Raw genomic sequence first — 22015 nt, 5'->3', positions numbered from 1 at the left:
AGGGTTAAGGGGTGGTGTGTAATTAGGGGGGGAGGGCTAATGGATTCGGAGAGGGAGATGAAGGGGCCAGAGGGGGCACGATAGGGGAATCAGGGTGGAGGTGTAGGGATTCAGGTTGGGGGGCAGGGAGGAAGGATGGGGGTTAAGAGTTTTATTAGGGGTTGGAGGGGACAGGTCATTGAATGCGTGTGTGATTGGGAGAGGGGGAGTGAATTAGGGATGTCAGGAAGAGGGAGGGTCATTGGGGGGAGAGAACATTTGGATGTCAGTGATTGGGGGTGGCATTAGCTGAAGAGATGTCCGGGGAGGTGGAAAGTGAATTCGGTGATTGGAGGATGGCGTTTGCTGGAGGGGTGAAAGGGGAGGGGGGAGAATGGGGATGGAGGTAAGGAGAGGACGGGAGGGCGTTGTGCGGTTAGGAAGATGGAAGGTTAGGAACAGTTTGGTCAAGTAGGACAGACAGGGTGTTGATGTAGTGCTCAAAGATGGTGAGGTGGGATTGAGCGGCTTGTATGAGGATGTTACACGTTTTGAAGATGGAGATGTCAATTTCGCCTAGAAAAGCTGGGGAGAGAGTAGTGGATAGTTTAAATCCATAAGGAATTTTAGTTGCATTAGTGACTGGGAGATGTCGTAGGAAGATGCTTTTCCATTTGGAGGGGTGTTTGGAATAGAAGATGTAGTTGGTTTTAATGGTGGAAGTGAGGCTGAGGTAGTTATCAACAATAAGTGTTTCAGGGTTTCGGATGAGGAGTTTGTGTTTAAAGTTTTCAGCATTTTTTGAGCGATTGGGGGGGTAAAGAATGGTCCATGAGTTGGGGCCATGTTTGGAGAAAGTAGAGTCCTGGGGGGTGTGGGCATGGATGAGTGGGGGCATGTTGGGTCAGTAATGAGAAAGAGAGAGTAGGAAGATGGCAATGCGGGTACTGGGGGGGGGGTAGGGCAAGGGAGGGGGTGGTGAATCCGAGGGAGGAGAGTGGTTAGGGGAGGTACACTATGAGGCTGTGTGAGGGGAGGAGGGAATCCTGGAGTGAGTAGGAGGTAGAGAGTGAGGTCACTGCTGGAGGGGCGATCGGAGGGGAGAGTTAAGTAGAAGACGAGGCGGGAGCTCGCAATCAAAGGGGGCACAGGAAGAGAGGGGGGTCAGTACTAGGGGGGGCGAGGGAGGGGTCATGTCAGAGAGTTTGTTAGTAGATGGAGGAAGATTAACAATCATAAGGGCATCAGAAAGAGATGGATGTCAATGGAAGGAGAGGAGGGGGGGTCAGTGTTAAGGGAGGAGAGAGGGGGCTGTGGTTAAGGAGAATGAGGGGCGGTAGTGGGCATAGTACAAAAGCATTCACAGGCAAAGATAATGGTAGAAATTACAGGCATAGAAATAATTAAAATTACAGTAGAGGGCCAAGTAAGTCATCAACAATGAGATGGTATTCTGAGAATTCAGTAAACAGAGCAGAGTAGAGAATACAGGCATAGAGAATAATTGAAAATGACATTAGAGGGCCTGGTAGGTTATCAACGGTGAGATAGTATTCTGTATTGTGACAAGAAGTTACATAATTAAACAGGATTGTTATAGGCAATTAGAGCCAAATCGGTAGCATCAACAATAGACAAGGCACAGCAATTTTGCCCGAGCTGAGGCAGTACGAGTGCTTGGGAGGGCGTGGTCGGTCTCGTTAGATTAGAAAATACAGGTATAGAGAGTAATACAAATAAAGATTACATTAGAGGGCCTAGAGGGTCATCAACGGTGAAATGTTATTCAGAATTGAGACAAAAAGATTACATAGTAAAACAGGATTGTTATTGGCAGTTAGAACCAATTCGTTAAAATCAACAATAGAAAAGGCTCAGTAATTTCACCCGGGCTGAGGCAGTATGAACGTCGGGGAGGCCGTGTCGGTTTAGTTAATGGAGAGGTCGCGGGTGAAGAGAGGAATGACTTGCTCTGGCCTAATTGCATGGCCACGACGATAGACATCTTGGGGTGAGGTGGGAAACATCGGCATTTTGGAATAGGCCGAGTACCACCATTTTAAGAAATAGCATATTAGCAAAACGAAAGAGGAAAATGAGGAGGTCTATCACCAGTGTCAAGGGCCGTGCGGCGTCAGTTCCCTCATAAACCACTACACCAATACTGAAATGGTTATTGCAGAGTTTGCCAAGGACGGGGGGCTCATCATACAATAGCACAAAGAGGGTGGGTGTGGCCAATGTCCGAGTGGCGTTCTGTGGCCGCTGGGAATCACAGGAATCACCGGAATCAGGGAGGCTCGTCAAGCCACCAGCTACCTCAAGGCAGCCAAAGGGGTCTGAAAGGATCGAGGAGCGGACGGGCCCCGAGACTAGTCAAGTGTAGTGCTGCGCAACAGCAGGGCTCCGACAAGACCTCCGAGTCTCATTCAGCTCACAATGTGGACCAAAGCGGAGGAAGGGCACGTAAGCCACGGTGGCAGGGAGCTGAGATGGAAATTGAGCCCTGTTGGACCATTAAAGATGGTCGGAATGGAGGCAGGGTACGGAGGTTTGGTCGACCTCCAACAGAGGATAGGGTGAAAGGGAGGACTCCGCTCACGCAACGAGGCCTCATCGGCGTCCTTTCATGTCGGTGTGAAGGCGGGGATCAACTCAAGCGGCGGCCATGCGCCAGCCCAGCAGTGTCTCTTGACTGGACCATCAAGGTCCAGGGCAAGGCAGCTACCAGGGAAGGACGTGGCAGCAGCGAGTCAGCGGGAGGGCTCAGGACATGCGATGAGCTGCACTCCGGAGGGGTGCAGATCTGCCAGCGTGGGATTTATTTTACCATGTACCCAGAGGGCACCTCACAGGTGCTCCTTTAAAACTTGCCAACCCTGGTGTGGTCGCTGACCAGTTGTAGGCAGCCAGCCACCACTAGACATGTTTCTGGACCCCTGGGTAGAGAGCCCCTGTTCTCTGTGACCGGATCAAGGCACATCCTGGGCAGGGCTGTCTTGTCTCCTCCCCCAGGATGGGCCAGTACTTAAAGAAGGGACCTTCAAAGGCCTGCTGTCTCTGTAATGGGACCCCCAGTCTCTACTGCTGGCACCAGATGGCAGCCCCTGGTTTGCACCCCCACTTTGGGCGGGAAAACCGGCGGGAAACATTCAAAAGAATACGCGGTGCGCCAACCTCTGTCAACCACACTCCTAAGTTGGGGGAGGCGAGGTGAAGCACAACTTTTAATCCCCGCCATCTTGAAGATGGGGAGACCCCACCAATCAGGGCTAGGTCTATACTCAACCACCCACAGGAGGGTGGCATAATAGAGGGTGTAGTCACCCCAGGTAGGTGCCCATTGGCCCTACCTGCTACTCCCCTAAAAAGCCTCCTAAATGTAGTATTTTGGTGGCTCCCCCAGACCTAGAACTCAGATCTGCGACGGCCCAAGAAGAAAGAAGACACTCTGCAGCAGATGCACAAAGACGACAACTGCCATGGCCCCAGCCCTACTGGCCTGCCATCAGCTTTGAGGACCCTGCGACCTGTCTTGCAACAGCGACCTCTTAAGCACCTGGGATGACTGTTGCCTTCAACAAAGACTCCAATTTCCAGTGGACAGTGGACCTGTCCACAAGAAACCTACTTTTAAGACTCCGGATCCAGGCTGATCAGCGTCTCCTGCTCACTCTGCACCAGACACCCACGGCCCGAGTGGTTCACCTGAGCAGTGAAGTCTCTCCGGCGGTTTTGACCTCGTGTCCAGTGTTGGCCGATTTCTCCTGCCCTCCACGACGGTTCCTGAAGTGAGAATCCAGAGGCTCCCCCCGATCGTGACCAGCTACGGTAAGAAGACTCAGACTTTAAAAGGCACCCCTGCATCCAAAGCCCCTGGGCCTTGGAGAGCTGAACCAATGGTGCCCCTATGGATCCCCTACATCCCAACGTACCTCTGCTGTAGTTAATCTTCCCCTTGCAACCTCCGGTGCCACGCCTGCAGCCTCTTTTCCGTCAGAAGAATCATCATTGAAAAGCATTGGACACCATGACATCGAAATTGCACCCTGCCCCCGGCCGCCGGTGGTGTATGTTTGGTGCTGCTTTGTATCCCCCCGTGCTTAACCTAACCCCTAAAGCTTGGCCCCTGCAACTGATCTACTCACCTGCAAGCAGTGTGGTGCCAGGCACTCCCCTGTCTCCCTTGGAAAGCATTGGGTTGAACTCCGATTTTGACCTCTGCCCCTGTGTCACTGGTAGTGCAGTTTTGGTACTTAACTGACTCCTGGCCCTTGCTAAATTTTGGCTCTGAAAACTGAGACTGTAAGTTTAATACTTGCCTGTTTCACCGCAATATGGTTTCCCTCACAGGGTAACATTGGACTGTGTGAAAAAGTTTCTAAGTGTCGATTTTTCAAAGTGAAAAGTATTTTTAATTAAAAACGTAGTTACTGGTTTACAAAGGCCTGGGTCTTAAAATAAAGTACAAACAAAGTATAATTTTGTAATATTTGTCTAGATTTCCTTCTTCAGTCATGTGTCCATTATTGATCACTGTTGTGCAATAAATGCCTTACACTCCTCTTTGCTACGCTTAAAGCGATTCGCAGACACTACCACTAATAGAGCACTTTGGGTTTTACATTGAGCCCTGTTTACTTTTGGGGAACCCCTGGGCTCTGTACCCGGTATTACCACCTAGTAGCAATATCATATACAGAGCCAGCTTCCTACAAAGGCAAACAATGAAAATAAAGTAAATAAATATCACCAAGGGTACATTTGTTACGGCAGAGTAAGAGCAAAAAAGTTAATTTCTGCAACACTACTGGATAAGGACTATGTACAAAAAATGAATTCAACAATCAGATTCTAACATCATGCATGTGTTAGGCCCAGAGGCTGCAGGATGGTCATATTGTGTACATTCACAGCACTCAAGCAATCTAGATTCCAAGATGACACCAATACCATCAGTTCATTTAAGCTTACACTTGTCATTTTAGATGCTTGTGGTTTCAATTATTAACAGGATGCAGCAGTACCTCTGAATAATCTCCCATAATGTAGTTGAGGCGAGCAAGGAGCCGCAGACATGCACAGATTTCCACGTGCATAGCACCGTATACATTGTTGAACAAGTTTAAGGCTTCGTTGATAAGTTCGCAGCCTTCCTTCAGAAAACCTAAAGCAAACAGTTGAGACAAAGTAGACACTGGTTATTTCAACTTGTGCACTTTGCCCACTCGAACTCTAGAACATAAGTTTTCCAAAGATGACCTCAGTCAGCTTAGATCTTGTGATTCAACTGCTTCTGCGCTTAGACTACTCTGTTTCATGGACAGCTTTTGGTTTGTGTACGTTGGTGGATCCAACAGACGAAATCACTGCCAGGCTCTAGTTCCAGTCTTGCTCTCTTGTTGCCTTCGAAGCAGTCTGGGTCTACAAAGATTGTGGCAATCCACCCTAATAAGGTTGCAAAACCCAGGCTCTACATTTTGGTTAAATAGGAGACTTGACGTCCTCTCACTGAAAGTGATACAAGGACATCAATTTCTATGCTTCGTACACGTCAGAACATGATGTCAACTGTGCAATCGGGTAAACAATGGCAGCCTGTAGTAGCATGCCTTAAATGCCAAAAAGGCAAAAACCATAAAGGGGAGAAACTTAAACTCTGTGGTATACTTTTGTATTCCCTTCCAGAAATCTGCACTTCAATGGAAATGTCATACCATGGGTTGTGAGAATTCAGCAGGGAAAGGAGGGACTAACATAACAGAAAACCTTAGATTTCTGAAAAATGCTTGGGAGTCTACACTGTATGGGTGCTTGTAAAGAAACCAAAACCATGACCTTTTCAGCAACATTTTGGGATTCAGCATACTCAACTGTGCACTGGAAAAATCTAAGTGGCTTTCTTTCGTGCTGGGGCAGTTTAAATGTTCTCAAAGCAGTATTTTTAATTTTGGTGTAAGACAGAAAGCTCTGGATACTAACTAGCCAATTTGTTCCTTCTCAAATCTATTTACTTTAGAGCATTCATACATTACTTGAGCCACTTATCTATTTACGGGGTACACCACAATGAAATTGGATTAGAACTATAAATCCTATGTGAAAAAACATTTCATATCAGAAAACGAGAATTTAAATATCACTTTTTAGGGCTTGTTAATTTTTCAATTAACTAAAAACACATAATTACCATATAGACACCACTTATTCTAAATTCTACAAAATACTGTTTCTGTAGCACAATGTATTGCAACAGTAACGTTACAGGATAATTGAGTATTAAGAAAAGGAAGGCGTGAGCACTTCTGAATCATACTTGTAGCACTAATTAACAATAAACAACTGAACACTAAAAACAAGAAAATATTCACAAATAGTTAACAATAAATAATTATGTGATTTTAATAGAGGTTTACAATCATATGAATGGTCCTTTGCGTTTTTGGAATCTTGACGCCCAATTTAGCTCCAGGGTGATTGCTAACTGAAGCTCATGGTTTGGTCGTATACTCTGTTAGTGTATTTGATTGTGGTTTTCACTGTTTGTTGTTAGATCATATTGGACAGGGGTGTTACATCGCACCACACCTGAATCTGCTCCACTGGCTCCCATAGACAACAAGCACAATTCAAATTCCTCATCCACACTTTCAAGGCACTATATATCACGGGCCCATCATACCTCAACAATCGCGTATGCATTAAAAAAATCTTTCGGACACCTCTTCTCATCCGGACTCATGTGCACATAACTTAACTTTTCTTCAAGCATACTATTGTCTTATCCTCTTTCAACCACACTGCTATTACTAAATACCAACAATAACTATTTTTTGTTTTAGCACAATATGAAGAAGTAAGGCTGAATGTCTGCAACATTACACCATGGATGACATGCATTAACAGAAGCGTAGAATAGTAGGAATTGTTGAACCAGAGAAATGTGGGGCAGAGGACTAAATACCTTGTTGTACTTTAGCCTGGCCACTCTGAAAGAAGTGGAATGCATCAGACGCTTTAGGGTTGACATGTTTCACCACAGGGAAAATGTTCAGAATGTCCTCCTCTGTAAATGTAGGCTTGTGCCGGCTCTCAAAGTTATATTCTTTCAGAAGGATCTGCAGGGGGAGCAAACCAAATCAGCACATACTACTGCATTGTCACAGCTGTTAAACCAATGGAATAGCTGCTATGTATATGTATCACAGGACGGAAATGTCCACGGTTAGAAATACAGGCTTTCATTACTTCTCACCAGCTTGCTGACCGCAATCGTACAGTATCTACCAAGGTTCCGGACTGCAGGGTTTGCATGCTAGAGGTTTCTGGCTCCACCCACTGAAGCAACCCAAAGGGTGAATCAGAGCACTTGCAAGGCACAGTATTGATGACAATGGTGAAAAACTGGCAAGTCCTTGGCAATATTTGCCAATCCGAGACAAAAACTTACTTTTCTAAAGAAATAGTGCAGACCATAATGCCGTAACTGTCAAGCTCTTTGGTTGTGGTTTTTCTACATAAACTTTTCTAAATTATCAGCTGCAATTCAAGCCGGGTTACAAATTGCACAATAGTGGCTCAATACTGTTCATTTACGAATCCATATATAGTGGTGAACATATAATAATGACTCCAGCAAATGATCTAATAAGACCCTCATCACTAGGTTAAGGAGGAGGGAATTACCCAATGGATCAGAGCGCAACCGACAACTCGTCTGAGCAAAGGGGATGCAGAAGATGTACTTATTCATGACAAGTGTAAGGTGTGAAGACGACCATAATCTATGAAAAGGTTGCAGTTTGGACAGGCCACTGAATGAGTACAGGGAAAGGAACTTGGCACTGAGCCAAAATTAAAGGTATACAGATTAATAACACTGGGCCACTCGAAGTCCTAGCTCTTGCAAATGCAGCATTTCACCATGGGTAAAAGAAAAGGGTGTGCAGGTAGTAGAACGAGATGGAATGAAGTAGTATTCAAAAGGGAAAGAGTCCATCTTCAGTATAAAATAGGTGACCAATGGCACAAAATGGGAGAGGAAAGCTCAGTCAGTGGATGCCAACACAGGGTCGGTACACTAGGACTAAATGAGGTCATTTCACTATTGCATGTAGATGACTGTGCCTTAACTAGCTTCAGTTTGTACACCACTAGTCTATCGGAATCGCCACTAGATAATGGAAATAGTCACTATAGCATAGATAATACATTTATACAGCTATTACCTGGATTCCCGTTTTAATGGATATCTCTCTTAGGAGGGTGATTTTGAGAAGATGATATGTCTCCACTGCTTGTTCGACACTCTCGCTGCAATAAAACAATTTGCATTCTTATACAGCTGACTGACTATACCAAGACTAAATAAACCAAAAATGTAAAACAAGTATTACTATTATCAATAAATGCCCTTAGAGGCTTTCATCTATCCCCACGACTTGGCAGTAAGAAGTTCTGTTATCTCCATTTTATCTTGTTTGTCAAAAGGGATGCAATTGATGGGGAATCTACCTGTGTGCAAAGCAAAATGATGTCGCTTGCTGCCACTCGTGTCACTGTAATGATGATTCTCCGTTAGGCATTGATTTGGGAAAGAGATTAATCCATCTAAATAGTATCTATTTGTAGTGCTAATATAGGTGTTCCCTAATGTTTAACCTTAACTTAAAGTGTGTCACTTGACATGATCAAAACAACTGAACTATGTCAGAAGACAATATCAGGACTGGGAAAGAACCACAGAAGGGGGCATGAAGGAGCTATTCACACTCTTGCAATATAATCTCAATCCCTTGGAAATTTCCTGCAAAAGACAAACGGTACTATAGCAACAGTTTGTCAGCGTAGTGACTGGAGGTGAATTTTGCTCAAGACTCCCTGTTTTGATAAATGGTATCCTTTCGTCTGATTAGAGAACAATAGCAGTAACTGATCAGACTCTTAATTCTTTTGTTTCTCCCAGATAGACCTTTAAGTATTTGTACACGGCCAGAGAGCAGATATCATTCAAGTATTGACATACAATCTACCTGCTAATAGTGGGAGATCCACACAGCAGAATTCTCTAAAGAACACCCTCTAACCAAATGGCCTTTTGGACACGGCGTGTCAGAGCGATGTTGAGATATACTACCTCTATGAGAAACCCCTTGCTTTACTTGAGGCAAGAGTCTCATGTTGCGATCATTAATAAACCACTCTGGTTTGAAGTGCGGTGTGCTGAGCTTCATAGGGAACGTGATAGATGGGTCAAATTCCCACTTGGTTAGAAGTTATCTGCTCATTAGCTACTGCTGTATGCTCTGCTTTGTGTTCATCTGCCTTTGTGCTAGCAGGCTGGAGTGGCCTTGGAGGTACCATGATAGCAGGCATAATTGTGAAAGCTACAAACCATTTGATACATAGATATAATTTTAATTGTCCTGAAGGTGTTCTTTATAAATGATAGGTCTAATCAGTGTGGGTATTTGTTCCTATGTGGAGAGGGTATAGAAAACGTTAAAGAAAAGGTGTGGTTGGAATATATGGTTCCAGGGGGATCTTCCTTTTTTGCAAGTGTTGCCCTAACACACCCATGTGGGTGTCATGCTTCATCATCGGGCGTTTTGCTCCTCGGCATGGTTTTTCTAGGGAGGAGTGCTCTCGGCAGGTATACGTGGCCTTAGATTTTTGTACTCACTTCTGAACCCTTCCTCTACAATCACAGAGTTTTTGCCAAACATTTCCTCCAGATCTTAAAATTCTTAAATATGTTATCTTGGTGAAGAAAACATATGAACCTCATTAGAGGATCATTAGAATAAATTCTCATTTTGCCACAAAAATAATCTGAAGGTATTGGGGGATGACTAAAAAACACACACACCAACACCTCTCCTTCTTCCGCGCACCATCTACCACAGAGAAGGTTCAAAAAAGGATTTCTGAAGTGAACTGCAGATGTATCTGTCTGAAGAGAGAGCAAAGCACAAACTCCCTTTCTAAACAACATGAGATAGAAATCAGAGTTGTGTTGACTTTTGGGAGGGAAAGAAGGTCCGAGCACGCTCTCCTCATTGGGAAGACTTTGGCTATATTGTAATGAGCTGATTGGGCTAACAAGGTGACACTGTTATTAGTGTTTTTAAGCATGTTAAGCTTTTCAATTACTTTTTAAGCTTAACCTGAGACTCCCAACTTGAAGGAGGGAATAGCAATAAAATTCAGGTACGTGTACCTCAAGTTACGAGTAGGGGTGTACCTTTGGATACGGGGAAAGAGAAACTCTGCACTGTTGCCACAGAGAGATTTAAAGATGATTCATGATTTAAAGATGATTCATCCCACCTTAAAAGCCGTTCGCTGTTTTACTGGCAGGGCGGTGATATGGCACCTCCTAGGTTGTTGGTAAATTAATCTGGCTGCCTGATTCTGTACCAGTTGTAATCTCCTAGACGCCCACGGCCAAGTCCCGGTGGGCCACCGATCCAGAACAGGTTCCCTAGCGATCCTGACCTGAAGTCTAGCATTGGCTGACCCGTGCATGCAGCCTGACTCCAGAAGCTCCTCCCTACCGCGACCGGCCCCGGTAAGAAAGAATGGACGTCCAAGGACACCCATGCACCCTTAGCTCCTGGGCCTTGGGGAGCCGAACCAACGGTGCCCTGAAAACCTACTATTTCCCCAACTTACCTCTGTTGTCGCTGGTTTCCTCCAAAGAGCCTCTGGTTGGACCCCGTCAGCCTGCTTGTTTAAAGCAAAACCTCCATTAAAAAGCATTGAGCACCCAACGCTGAATTGGCACCCTGTCGCCCCTGTGCCTCTGAGGGTGTATGTTTGGTGCTGCTTTGTGCCCCCCCTCGTGCTTACTCTAACCCGCAAAGCTTGGCATCTGCAGCCGATCTACTTACCTGCAAGCAGCACACCCAGTCTTCATTGGAACGCATTGGGCCGAACTCCGAATTTGACCTCTCCACTAAGTTGCCCCTGTGCCGCTGGTGGTGCAGTTTTGATACTCACCTGACCCTTGCCCCTTGCTGATCTTTGATCCCGAAGACTGGAACTATAAGTCGTATACTTACCTGTATAACCGCATTATTGTTTGACTCCACAGGATAACATAGAACTCTTTGAAAATTGAACTAAGTGACGACTTAGGAAAGTCTAAAGTATTTTTCCTGCAAAACTTACCTTATTGCGAAGATCTTGGTCTTTAAATAAAACTAAAACAAAGCTCATTTTTCTAAAATTGGTCTGGATCTCCTTTTGAGTCATGTGTCTCGTATTGGTCTATGTGTGTGCAATAAATGTCTTACACTCCTTTGCGTTAGGCCTAAGGCTGTTTGCACACACTACCACTATAGAGCACTTTGGGTTTACATTGAGCCCTGTACACTTCTAGTGGGATCTCTGGTCAAGGTATAACCATTTAGTGGTATGCCACATACAGAGACAGCTTCCTACAAATGGGCTGGCTGAAAACCCATTTGATGCGGGTCAAGAAAGTGGGTGACCTCGAGGAAGGAGAACTAGCAACATGTGCTTTCAAGACTTTTACTAAATGGCTCGAGTCATGATTCTAGATTGTGAATGTACTGAAAAACAAGAAGGTTTTCAGTATTTCTTTTTAAATGTGCGTATTGTGTAGGTAATGAGGGCTGGTTCTAGGTTAAGGCAATTGTAAGCAGTAGCTTATAGCACTATGAATAGTTTGATACATTCTTGCTGGAAAGCAAGTTATGCTGTGATATTCAGTTCGAAAATCAAACTTTGACCATTTTTCGCAACTTAGCTCCAGCAATCAAGTTTGCTATGACTGTAGCTAAAATAACAGCATTTTGAAGTTAATGGCTAAGAATGATGTTACAACTATAGAGGTTGTAAAAGAGAAAAATATTTTTACATCTAACTAAATACATTCAAACTAAGTATAACATACTTAATATTTTACTAAGTGTACTCAGAGCTAAATGTTTCAAACTATTCACCAAAATTCCTACAGAACAAGTTACTTACCTTCGGTAACGATGTATTGGTAAGAAACATTAGTAGTGATGAATTCCTTACCTTAGAATTACCCCCAGGCGTCAGGCTGGATCCAGAAAGTTTGTCAGCAGTACCCCTGCGCGTCGGTAGGTGGTGTCATGCGACTCCGTGTCCGCCTTCGCCGTCGTGATCGCCGCATCAGGAACGTAGAGCCATGCAAGATACTGACCACTGGTGCCTTGAAACTAGGGCCCTGAAAGGGATGACCTTAACCCTAGAAATCAGTTCACAGAACAGGAAGGATGGGTGGGGCAGTAAGGAATCTATCACTACTAATGTTTCTTACAGATACATCGTTAAGGTAAGTAACTTGTTCATCTGAAAGAAACACATAGTGATAGATTTCTTACCTTAGAATAGATACCCCAGTAATACCAACCCCGGTGGTGGGTCTACGAACCAAGATAACACCAGAAAGTCCTAGAGAACAGAATGGCCAAAGAAGCCGTTTCTCCGGACTTGGCTGTCCAGGCAATAATGTTTTGTAAACGTGTCCCGCGAGGCCCACGTAGCTGCCTGACAGATGTCTTGCAGGTGAACACCCCGTCCCAATGCAGTAGTGGCTGCAGTTGCTCGAGTGGAATGAGCACGCAGCCCCACCGGAGGCTCTTTTTTAGCCAACGAGTAACAGGCTTTGATGCACAAGACAACCCAGCAGGAGATAGTCCTCTTGTGCACCGCCCGACCTTTCTTGGTGCCAACGTAGCCAACAAACAGTTGGTCGTCCACCCAGAACTGTTGTGTGCAGTGGAGGTAAAACAAAAGCACACTCTGGAAGGATGTGGAGGCGGGAAGAAAGTGGGCAAGGTAACAGTCTGCCCATTATGAAAGGCCGTGACAACTTTTGGCAAGAAGGAAGGCCGGGGCCTGAGCACTACCTTGTCCGGATGAATGGAAAGGAAAGGAGGCTTACAAGAAAGAGCCTGCAGCTCACTCACTCGCCTAGCGGAGGTGATGGTAACCAGGAAGGCAGTCTTCAGAGTCAAAAGAAGAAGAGGACAGTTGTGAAGAGGCTCAAAAGGAGAGCACACCAGATAAGTTAGAACTAGATTCAAGTCCCACTGTGGCATCACAAACGGAATAGGAGGGAAAAGGTGTGTAATGCCTTTGAGGAATCGGTTTACAACAGGGGACTTGAAAAGAGAGGGCTGATCAGGTAGTCTGAGATAGGCCGAAATGGCAGAAAGATAGCCTTTAGTAGTGCCCAGAGCAGAGCCCTGCCGGGCCAAAGAAAGAAGGAACAAAAGGACCTCGGAAAGAGGGGCAGAAAGGGGATCCACAGCCTTTGCTGTGCACCATGCCACAAATTTGTTCCATCTGCAGGCGTATACCACTTAAGTGGAGGGACGCCTGGCTGCCAGAATGACATCACAGACTTCAGGAGGCAAGTCAAAGGGAATCAACTGCCGCCGCTCAATCTCCACGCAAGGAGGTGGAGATTGGACAGGTTCGGATGCAGGACCGTCCCCTGTTGCTGCGACAGACGATCCTCCCGAAGGGGCAGACGAATCGGGGGATCCACACTCATACTGAGTAGCTCGGGATACCAATCTCTTTGAGCCCAGTCCAGCGCCACAAGAATGACTTGGGCCCAGTCGCGTCTGATCTTCTTCATCACTCTGGGCAGAAGTCGTATAGGCGGAAAGGCGTACAATAGACCGCAACTCCACTTGCGATGAAAAGCATCTCCGAGCAAGCGCCGCCTTGGAAATTCCAACGTGCAGAACTGCTGACATTGCGCATTCTCTTCAGTGTCGAATAGATCTAACCAAGGCTCTCCCCACTGTTGAAAGAGACCTTGCACCATCTCCGAGTGAAGACGCCATTCGTGATCCATCATGCACCTGCGGCTGAGCTCGTCCGCCCTGGCGTTCAGTGAACCTGCCAGGTGTTGAACCACCAGGGAAATGCCCTGATGTCCTAGCCATGTCCAGAGGCGCAGAGCCTCCTGACATAGGGTCCACGATCCCACCCTGCCCTGCGTGTTGCAATACCACATGGCGGTGGTGTTGTCCGTGAACACCTCCACTACGCTCCCCTTGACAGAGGGAAGGAATGCCTTCAGTGCAAGACGGATCGCTCGAAGTTCCAGAAGGTTGATATGGAGCTTGGACTCCGCCGAAGACCAGAGGCCGCTGATCTCTGCCTCTCCCATGTGGCCGCCCCATCCCAGGAGGGACGCATCCGTCACCAACGTGTGCTCCGGTTGAGGAAGGGAGAGGGATCTGCCGCTGACCCAATGTTGGTCCATGAGCTACAACTGCAACTGCTGTGCAGTGCCCTCCGAGATCTGGACGTGTCCGGACAGGTCCCCCTGATGCTGCGCCCACTGGAACTTCATGTCCCAATGCAGAGCCCGTGTCAGGAATCCCCTCCCGCACATGGATTCCCTCCCACGATGCCACTTCCGTGAACCTGGTGCGCTTGGAGGAGAGCGGACTACAACTCCCAGAATGCCCTCCGGCAACAATTGCCTCATGGAACTCAAGAGTTCTGGTTACATAACACCAAGGGTAACGCCTAGTTTTCATGTTATGCAACTCAAGAGTTCTGGTTGCATAACACCAAGGGTAACGCCTAGTTTGCATGTTATGCAACTCAAGAGTTTTGGTTACATAACACCAAGGGTAACGCCTAGTTTTCATGTTATACAACGCCGAGAGTACTACTTAAGGAGAAGATCACTGGGACTCGGCGTCGGATATTCTGATCTTTGCCGGAGTACCTGGTTGAGGTACACGGACCCGTTGGAGAGTGGAGCGGCGGAAGGAACATTCTAAGGAGCGGAGGAGAGGTGCTGGCGTGTGCTTCCTGCCCGTGTCCTGTCCCGTTCTGAGAGCCGTATTCAACGTCATTGGGCACAAGTACCGTTGGTAGAGCCGAAGCTCCCAACGGCCTGACAATTTGGAGAAATCGAGGTTGGTGCGAGCCGAAGCTCCCAACCCTCGTTACTTGGGTGAACACACGCTTAGAGCTAAGACGCTATCCAGGAGGTGTTTCCGCGTCTTAGCCATCGACACTCGTAGGAGAACTGGGATAGGTAGAGCGGCTGCTCCCATCCATTCTCTGCACCACCTTGGGTATCATCACTTAAACCCGGATACAAGAGACGCACACTAGGAGGTGTTCCCAGCGTCTTTGTGTTGTGGCAGTACTCTGGGGGAAACTGGTAGAGCGGCTGTTCCCAGGGGGTAGAGAGCCCGGCCGGGTGACTCCCACGTGCCCCCCGTATATTCCACAACCTTGGAACTACCCTTCACAGCGGTCGAGTGGCATTGTCGGCCACTGCTTAGCACTGTGCCCTCCGTTGGAGCATACCGGGACCGGTGTGCATGCGGAGGACGGTTAGAAGAGCTGTGAATGGGTATCGTACTTTAACTGGTGATTCCAGTACCGGTATTCTTTGTTGTCTGTAGTTGTTTATCTGTTTATTAAATCCTCCTTAACCTCCCTTTCTCTGGTCCGTTGTCTGTTTGTCCCAACCCCGAGAAAGCCAGGACGTTACAGCCCGCATTTGCCATCTAGCATGGTTGATCAGCAGGATGCCTTGAGGCCCAGCAGCCTCAGGGTCATCCTGACCGAAAACCAGGACAAGGGCTGAAAGATCGGAATCATAGCCCAAATGTCCCGGACTCGCTGTTCGGGAGGATAAACCCGAAACTGCACAGTGTTCTGAACTGCCCCGATGAAAAGGAGCTCCTGAGAGGGTACCAGGTGTGACTTCGGCACACCGATGGAGAACCCCAGCAAATGCAGGAGGTCGTCCGTAGTCTGGAGGTGGGAGACAACTGCCTGGCGCGAGCCAGTCGTCGAGATAGGCTGAAACCCCCGATATGCGCAGATGAGCCGCGACCACCCCCATCACTTTCGGGAACACCCAAGGGGCGCTGGTAAGGCCAGAAGGGAGCACGGTGAACGGAAAGTGCTGGTGGCCAACCGTGAACCGCAGGTAACGCCGGTGGGCCGACAGGAAGGGAATATGAAAGTAGGCGTGCTGCAAGTCCAACGCTACCATCCAGTCTTGCGGGTCTAGGTCAGACAAGACCTGAGCCAATGTGAGCATTTTGAACTCCTTCCGGAGGAAGCCGTTGACGTTCCGAAGGTCTAAGATAGGACGCAGGCCCTTGTCCTTCTTTGGAACCACGAAGTAGTGGAAATAACAGCCGCTACCTACTTCGGGCGTCGGAACGCGCTCGATGGCCCCCTTGGCCAAGAGGGCCGAACCTTCCAGCTGGAGAAGTGCCAAGTGATCCCCGACATGCGATGGTACTGAGGTGTCATGGCTGGAGGGGTAGTCTCAAAGGGGAGGGTGTAGCCCCTTAGGACAATTTGCAGCACCCACTGGTCCGATGTGATGGTGCACCAGTGGGGGAGATGATGGCGAATTTGTCGGCCCACTGGCGTTTGATGGACCTGAAAGGACGGACTAGGAAGGCTTAGCAGTCGATGCCGCGGGGGAGGAGGTGGACTGACCCCGCCCGTTGGCCCCCTGAACCGCCTCGACGGTTCCCACGTCCGCGGCCACGCTGAGGTTGTTGCTGTGCCGGCCTGTGGCTCTGTGAACGTAGTGGGGCGACCCTTCCGCGGCCGCGAAAGGCAGAAGGCGGAGGAGGCAGAGTGGCCGACAGGCCCAAGGACTTGGCCGTAGCCCGCGAGTCCTTAAAGCGATCCTTATTGCCAAAAAGGCGAATGCCATCAAAGGGCATGTCCATCAGTGTATTCTGGACATCCCCAGAAAAGCTAGTTGTTCTCAGCCAGGCATGGCGCCTAAGCGCCATCGTCTTGGAAATCACCCTGCCCAGCGAGTCGGCGGGGTCAAGCCCGCAACGAATGGTGAACTTAGCTGCGTCTCTCCCAGCAGCAACAGCTCGGGTGAGGACTGTCTGGACCTCCTCCGAACAGCATGACAGCACCTGCGCAACCGTGTCCCTCAGAGAGTGGGAATAACGGCCCAAGAGACATGCGGTGTTCACCGACCGCAGCCCTAAGCTGGCAGATGAAAACAGTTTCTTGCCAAGCTGCTCCAGCTTCTTGGATTCCCTATCCGGAGGTGCGTAAGGGAACGCGCTTTGGGACGCAGAGGCCTGGACATCCAAGCTCTCAGGGGTAGGGTGTTGAGAGAGGAAGAGGGGGTCGCCCGGAGCCGGGCGATGGGCCACGTTCCTGTCCACAGCCCTGTGTTGGGCCTGGATCAGGTGCCCAAAAGAACGTCCGAAAGTGAGTCATTAAAGGGCAGCAAGGGCTCCGAAGAGGTTGCCGCCGGTTGGAACACTTCTGTCAGGATGTTTGTCCTGATGGCCACTGTAGGGAGCTCGAGGTGGACGGCCTCGGCCGCTCTACGCAACACCACTGCGTAACCTGCTCCCTCCTCCGTAGCCACGGTAGAAGGAGACAGCATGCCTGCGTCCGGCTAAGAGTCAAGACCACTGGCTTCCCCCAAATCCTCTGCCCAGTCCGGATCATAAGCACAATCCTGTGCGTGAGGGTCCTCAGACCCCTCCCAGTCCTCCCCTTCCTCCAAAGTCTGTGGAACAGGCTGAAAATACGGAGGACGGACATAGGGAATAAATCCTATCAACGCCGGAGTCGATCGACGCCGATCCGGCTCCATGTCCGATTAAGGCCTGGAACTGGGGACGTCGTCGTCCCGCAGAGCGGGCGACGACGGAAGCGGTGCCGGTGGAATCAACGTTGGTGGAGGTGTAACAAGGTCAACAGGCGTCGACCGGGGTCCGATCCAGGACCCCATGGGGACCTGCAACACTGGGGCTGGAGCCGTCGGTGACGCCGGGGCCGGAGCCCGCGGCGATAGAACAGGACCCCTAGTCGGGCCCGCGGGGCCCAGAGGCGCACCGGTGGGGCCAAACGGTCCAAAGAGTCGGGCCATGGCAGCAAGAAACTCTTGCACCTGGGCTGGCGTCGCAGCCAGACAGCGGAAGTGCGGGTAGGCCGCCAGCGACGTCGCAGGCTCCGTGGGGGTGGCACCGCCTGCACCCTCAGCCACGACGGGCGAGGGGAAGCTGAAGAGCGAAGACGCTTTTGACTTCTTTTTGAAATGCTTCGACTTACCTGACCCCGAGTGCGAAGACTTAGATCCAGAAGAATGATGGTGACGACTCCGCGACCGGTCCCTCGACCTCCCACTGGACAGGGACCTTGAACGGCGCGGACCAGACTGCCGGACTTCCAGTAACTTTCGGGACCGCTACCGCTAAGTTTTCGGCGCCATGGCCCGGCAGTCGGGGCACGACTTGGAGTCGTGGTCACGCCCCAGGCAGTAGAGACACACGCGGTGTGGGTCCGTCACAGACATCATGTGGTGACAGCCCCCACAGTTCTTAAACCCAGGCATCCCTACGGCACCAGGAGTTGATCGACTCAGAAAAATAGGAGACAAAAAGCCTCAAAGAACTCAGTCAAAAAATGACTGGGGGTACTAGCTCTTCCCGGATCTGCACTTGCTGGCGCGGAAAAAGAAAGAGCGGACGTCAGCGTGTGGGCGGCTTCTAAGTACTGCCCGCGACATCATCCCGGCGATCAAGACGCCGATGACGGATGCGGAGCCGCACAACGCCACCTACCGACGCGCAGAGGTACGGCTGACGAAAACTTTTCAAATCCAGCCTGACGCCTAGGGGTAATTCTAAGGTAAGGAATCTATCACTACGTATTTCTTTCAGATACATTTATTTTCCAATATTTCAAAAAATATCAAGGGTTGTCCTATTGCCATTGGAAAAAAGAGGCATCATGCAATTTAACCAACAGTGTTCAATGGAACCACTGACAGAGCACAGTGTCAATGGATGCACACAAAGGAACCCCTAAATAGATATGCTAGTTCAATTAGACCTGACCAATGACATCTGAATGTGCCTCATAGTAACAGTTCTTAGTATTGTGGTTCAGTGTGATAAGCTTTTGATTCTTGCACATAACAATGCACATGAACATAATCATGTGTTTTTTAAGTCTACTTAGCAGTAAAACACAAGAATACTGTGGCTGAAATATAGTATGGCAGCTTACTATCCATGCATATGAGAGGGACCTAAGATGTGAGGCGTAATTTCAGTTCAACACATTCATAGGACTGATCGTGATGAAAAGGCATGTCTTCAGCTCTGTGCAGAAACTCAGAAATCTTTTACCCAAAAGCAGGTACAACCGGGGCATGGCCAAGATGGCGGCTAGAAAGGATGCGCGACCGTGTCCCTCCGGCTCAGTCATTTCCGAGCTTTGCATTGCAGCCCATCCCCGGTTCCTCCAAGCAATTGGGAAGAACCGGGCACTTGTGAGGAGTGGCGGGGTGTAGGAAGGTGGAATCTGACTATATGCTTGCCCCCACTTTTTTCCTGGTGTTTTGCTGGTTTATGACTTAGTTGGACTGGGATCCTGCTATTCAGGGCCCCAGTCCATCTGCTTTCTCTCTAAAATGGTTTCCGTGTACATTAGGTACATATCTAATTGGATTCTGGAGTGCCTTATAAGCCCCTAGTTTATGGTATACTATGTACCTAGGGCATAGGTACCTCAGAGGCCTACCAGGGGCTGCAGCATGTATTATGCCACCCCTGGGAAGCACTCCAAAATGACACCACAGGTCTGCTACTGCAGCCTGGGTAAGGGTGTGCCTGCAACCCTTACTGTGGTATAGGCTACCTATATCAATACCCTAAACAGACACATATAAACCTATAAGCCACTCCTATGGCAGGCCTTGACAATCCTGAAGGCAGAGTGCTTGGTTTTATGTGAGAGGGTGCCCAAGCATGAGCCGAGCCCCTCTGTAGCTTTCTGAAATACTTCCTTATGGCTGTTCTGTGATACAGCCATACCATATACTCGTAAGTGCATTATAACCTCGCGATAAATGCTAACTTTGGAATGGCTGCATCAAAACATGTCGTGTTTGGTGTCAAACGCTTTGGAATACTAGCCCCCCGCCAGTTCTGGAGGCAGGGGTAGCATTCCACCCGCCTAGAGGGAGAGACATGTTCACACTGGCTAAACCCGGTAGGACTTTCCTGAGCCCTGACATCACATAATGGATGCCTCTGCCACAGACACGGGTCTGGCCTCCTGCGGCTGACCGAAACTCCGGCAGGGAAGGCCTGGATAATAGGTTTCCTGTCGAGGGGAGGTGTAACCACCTCCCCAGACTGGCTGATGTGTATTGGGGCTAGGCGGGAGCACTCTCTGGTGGTTTGAAGTCCTGCACTGGGGGCACACTTGGTGTCCCTGTGCATACTCCAGTTCAAAACGGTTGCAGGGGCTATGTCCCCCTGCTCTGGCACGAAACTGGACAAAGGAAATGGGTGTAACCACCCCTCTTTCCTGGCCCACCCATAGGTGGGGCCTTAGAGTTAGTCCATCCCCTAAACTCACTATAAGTATAGGAATCCAGTCCCTAGGACTTGAGATTACCCTGCACGAAACTCTGAAACGTACATCCTGGACCTTCGACGTTCTATCCTGACTAGAAGACTGAAGAGATCTCCCTTGGGGTCAAGGAGTGACGCCCCTGCGTGGCAGGCACCAAAGAAGCAACTGACCGGTCTGCAATTCTGAAGCTCCAGCCGGACGCCAAAGTCTCTGCATCCCCAGAGGTGGATTTCCAGACTTCGCCAAGGCTACCCTGAGTCCACAGCAAAGCTGAGGCCCGTGGCTATCGTGGGTGACATGGAACCATGACCCCTAGACACCGCACAAACACTATCTTCCTGGTCCTCCTCGAAGTTGTGCTTTGGGCTCCGAGTAGCCGAGTAGCCCCAGCCTTGAGCACCTCCTGCACCGAAGATTGTTGGCCTCCACTCCACGAGTGACCCGTGGGCCAGCTTCAAGTGCGATCGCTCGAGGCTCCTTCGCGATCACTAGCCCGTTGGCTAGTAGGTCCCCACGAAGGGCGACTCCTCTTCTGCTTGGGCTTTCCTGGTTGCTCCAGACGTGCCCTTACTTACCCTCTCTGGGTGAGTCCATCAGACCTTGCTGGTCTGCACCGCAGTCCTTTCTCTGATTTCCAGTGACTTGCCGTTGCCAAGGCTTGTTGGGTCCATTCTGGTCGCCGACACCGCAGCACTTGACAAACTTCATTGGACAGCTCGAATCCGGCTCGTGGACTTCGTCAACGCCTCCTGGACCTCGTGGCTGAAGAGTCAAGACACCCATCAACTCACCTGAAGCACCCGACATCTGTTGGCATTGGTCCATCCTGCCCTAGGTCACTGTCCCCTCTGCTTTCAGGTTCCTTACATCACAGATCCAGGCTTGGATCTCTCCGGACACTTCTCCTCTTCACGGCAGCAGCAGTTCTTTGCAGGCTTCCACTGAAATCGACGACGCGACCTGACACCAAAAGACACCTATGCACCCGGCTTCCCTGGGTGAGGTAACTCGAGTACTCTGGTGCTCTCGTGGGTGCTATCCCTAGAACTTCTTAAGTCCAAAAGGGTTTGGTCCTGACTCGATTAGAAGTGTCCCTAATCTTTAAAATTCCAACCACGACATTGCCCATAGAAGATAAAACGAACCCGCGGTTGCGTTTTCACACTGCATACAGCTCCCGTGGGTCCCCTGTGTCACTACCTTGGGTGGTTCCTTGGGGTCCCAGCGATTCTAGAGGCAATAGGCCTAGTGTCTATTCCAGTCGTGGTTCTTATACCACTTTTTTGGTATATGGTTTGGTACGCCCCTAGGGCCCAAACGTGTATTTGTGCTTTTACTGATGCTTGATCACTTGTAACTTAAGTACTTCGAACTCCAGTCTCATAAAGAGACTAGAGGGATGTGTGTTAACCTAAATACATATATTTTAAATATATTCCTGGTGTGGTTGTCATTTCATTTGATCATTCAAGAGATTATAGACTGGTAAAACAAGCTGCTTTACATTCCTTCAAGACTTAGCCTGAATGCTGCTCTCCATAGCTACCACTAGGATATCTTTCAATAAAGGTTGTCTTTAACCTATCACCATAAAGGGTTGTTTGGACTGATCCAAGGTGCCAAC

At 48.9% G+C, this 22015-nt stretch overlaps 1 protein-coding gene across 4 annotated transcripts in view; it reads right to left on the bottom strand.

The window, feature by feature from the left end:
- CLUH (CLUH binding protein of NUMT mRNA) overlaps positions 1-22015 on the bottom strand; it is a 398416-nt gene that overhangs the window by 65936 nt on the left and 310465 nt on the right. For all 4 annotated transcript variants that reach the window (XM_085649931.1, XM_085649930.1, XM_085649928.1 and 1 more), the window contains exons 17-19: positions 8208-8292; positions 6944-7097; positions 5007-5146 (exon numbers count right to left, since the gene is read on the bottom strand). In XM_085649931.1, coding sequence (XP_085506057.1) covers positions 5007-5146; positions 6944-7097; positions 8208-8292 — 379 coding nt within the window. The remainder of the gene's footprint in view (positions 1-5006; positions 5147-6943; positions 7098-8207; positions 8293-22015) is intronic.

This window comes from Triturus cristatus, chromosome 3_2 (genome assembly GCF_964204655.1).
Source record: "Triturus cristatus chromosome 3_2, aTriCri1.1, whole genome shotgun sequence".
Lineage (NCBI taxonomy): Eukaryota > Metazoa > Chordata > Amphibia > Caudata > Salamandridae > Triturus > Triturus cristatus.
The sequence above is the reverse complement of the archived record's forward strand: the minus strand, read 5'-3'. Positions and strand labels throughout refer to the sequence as shown.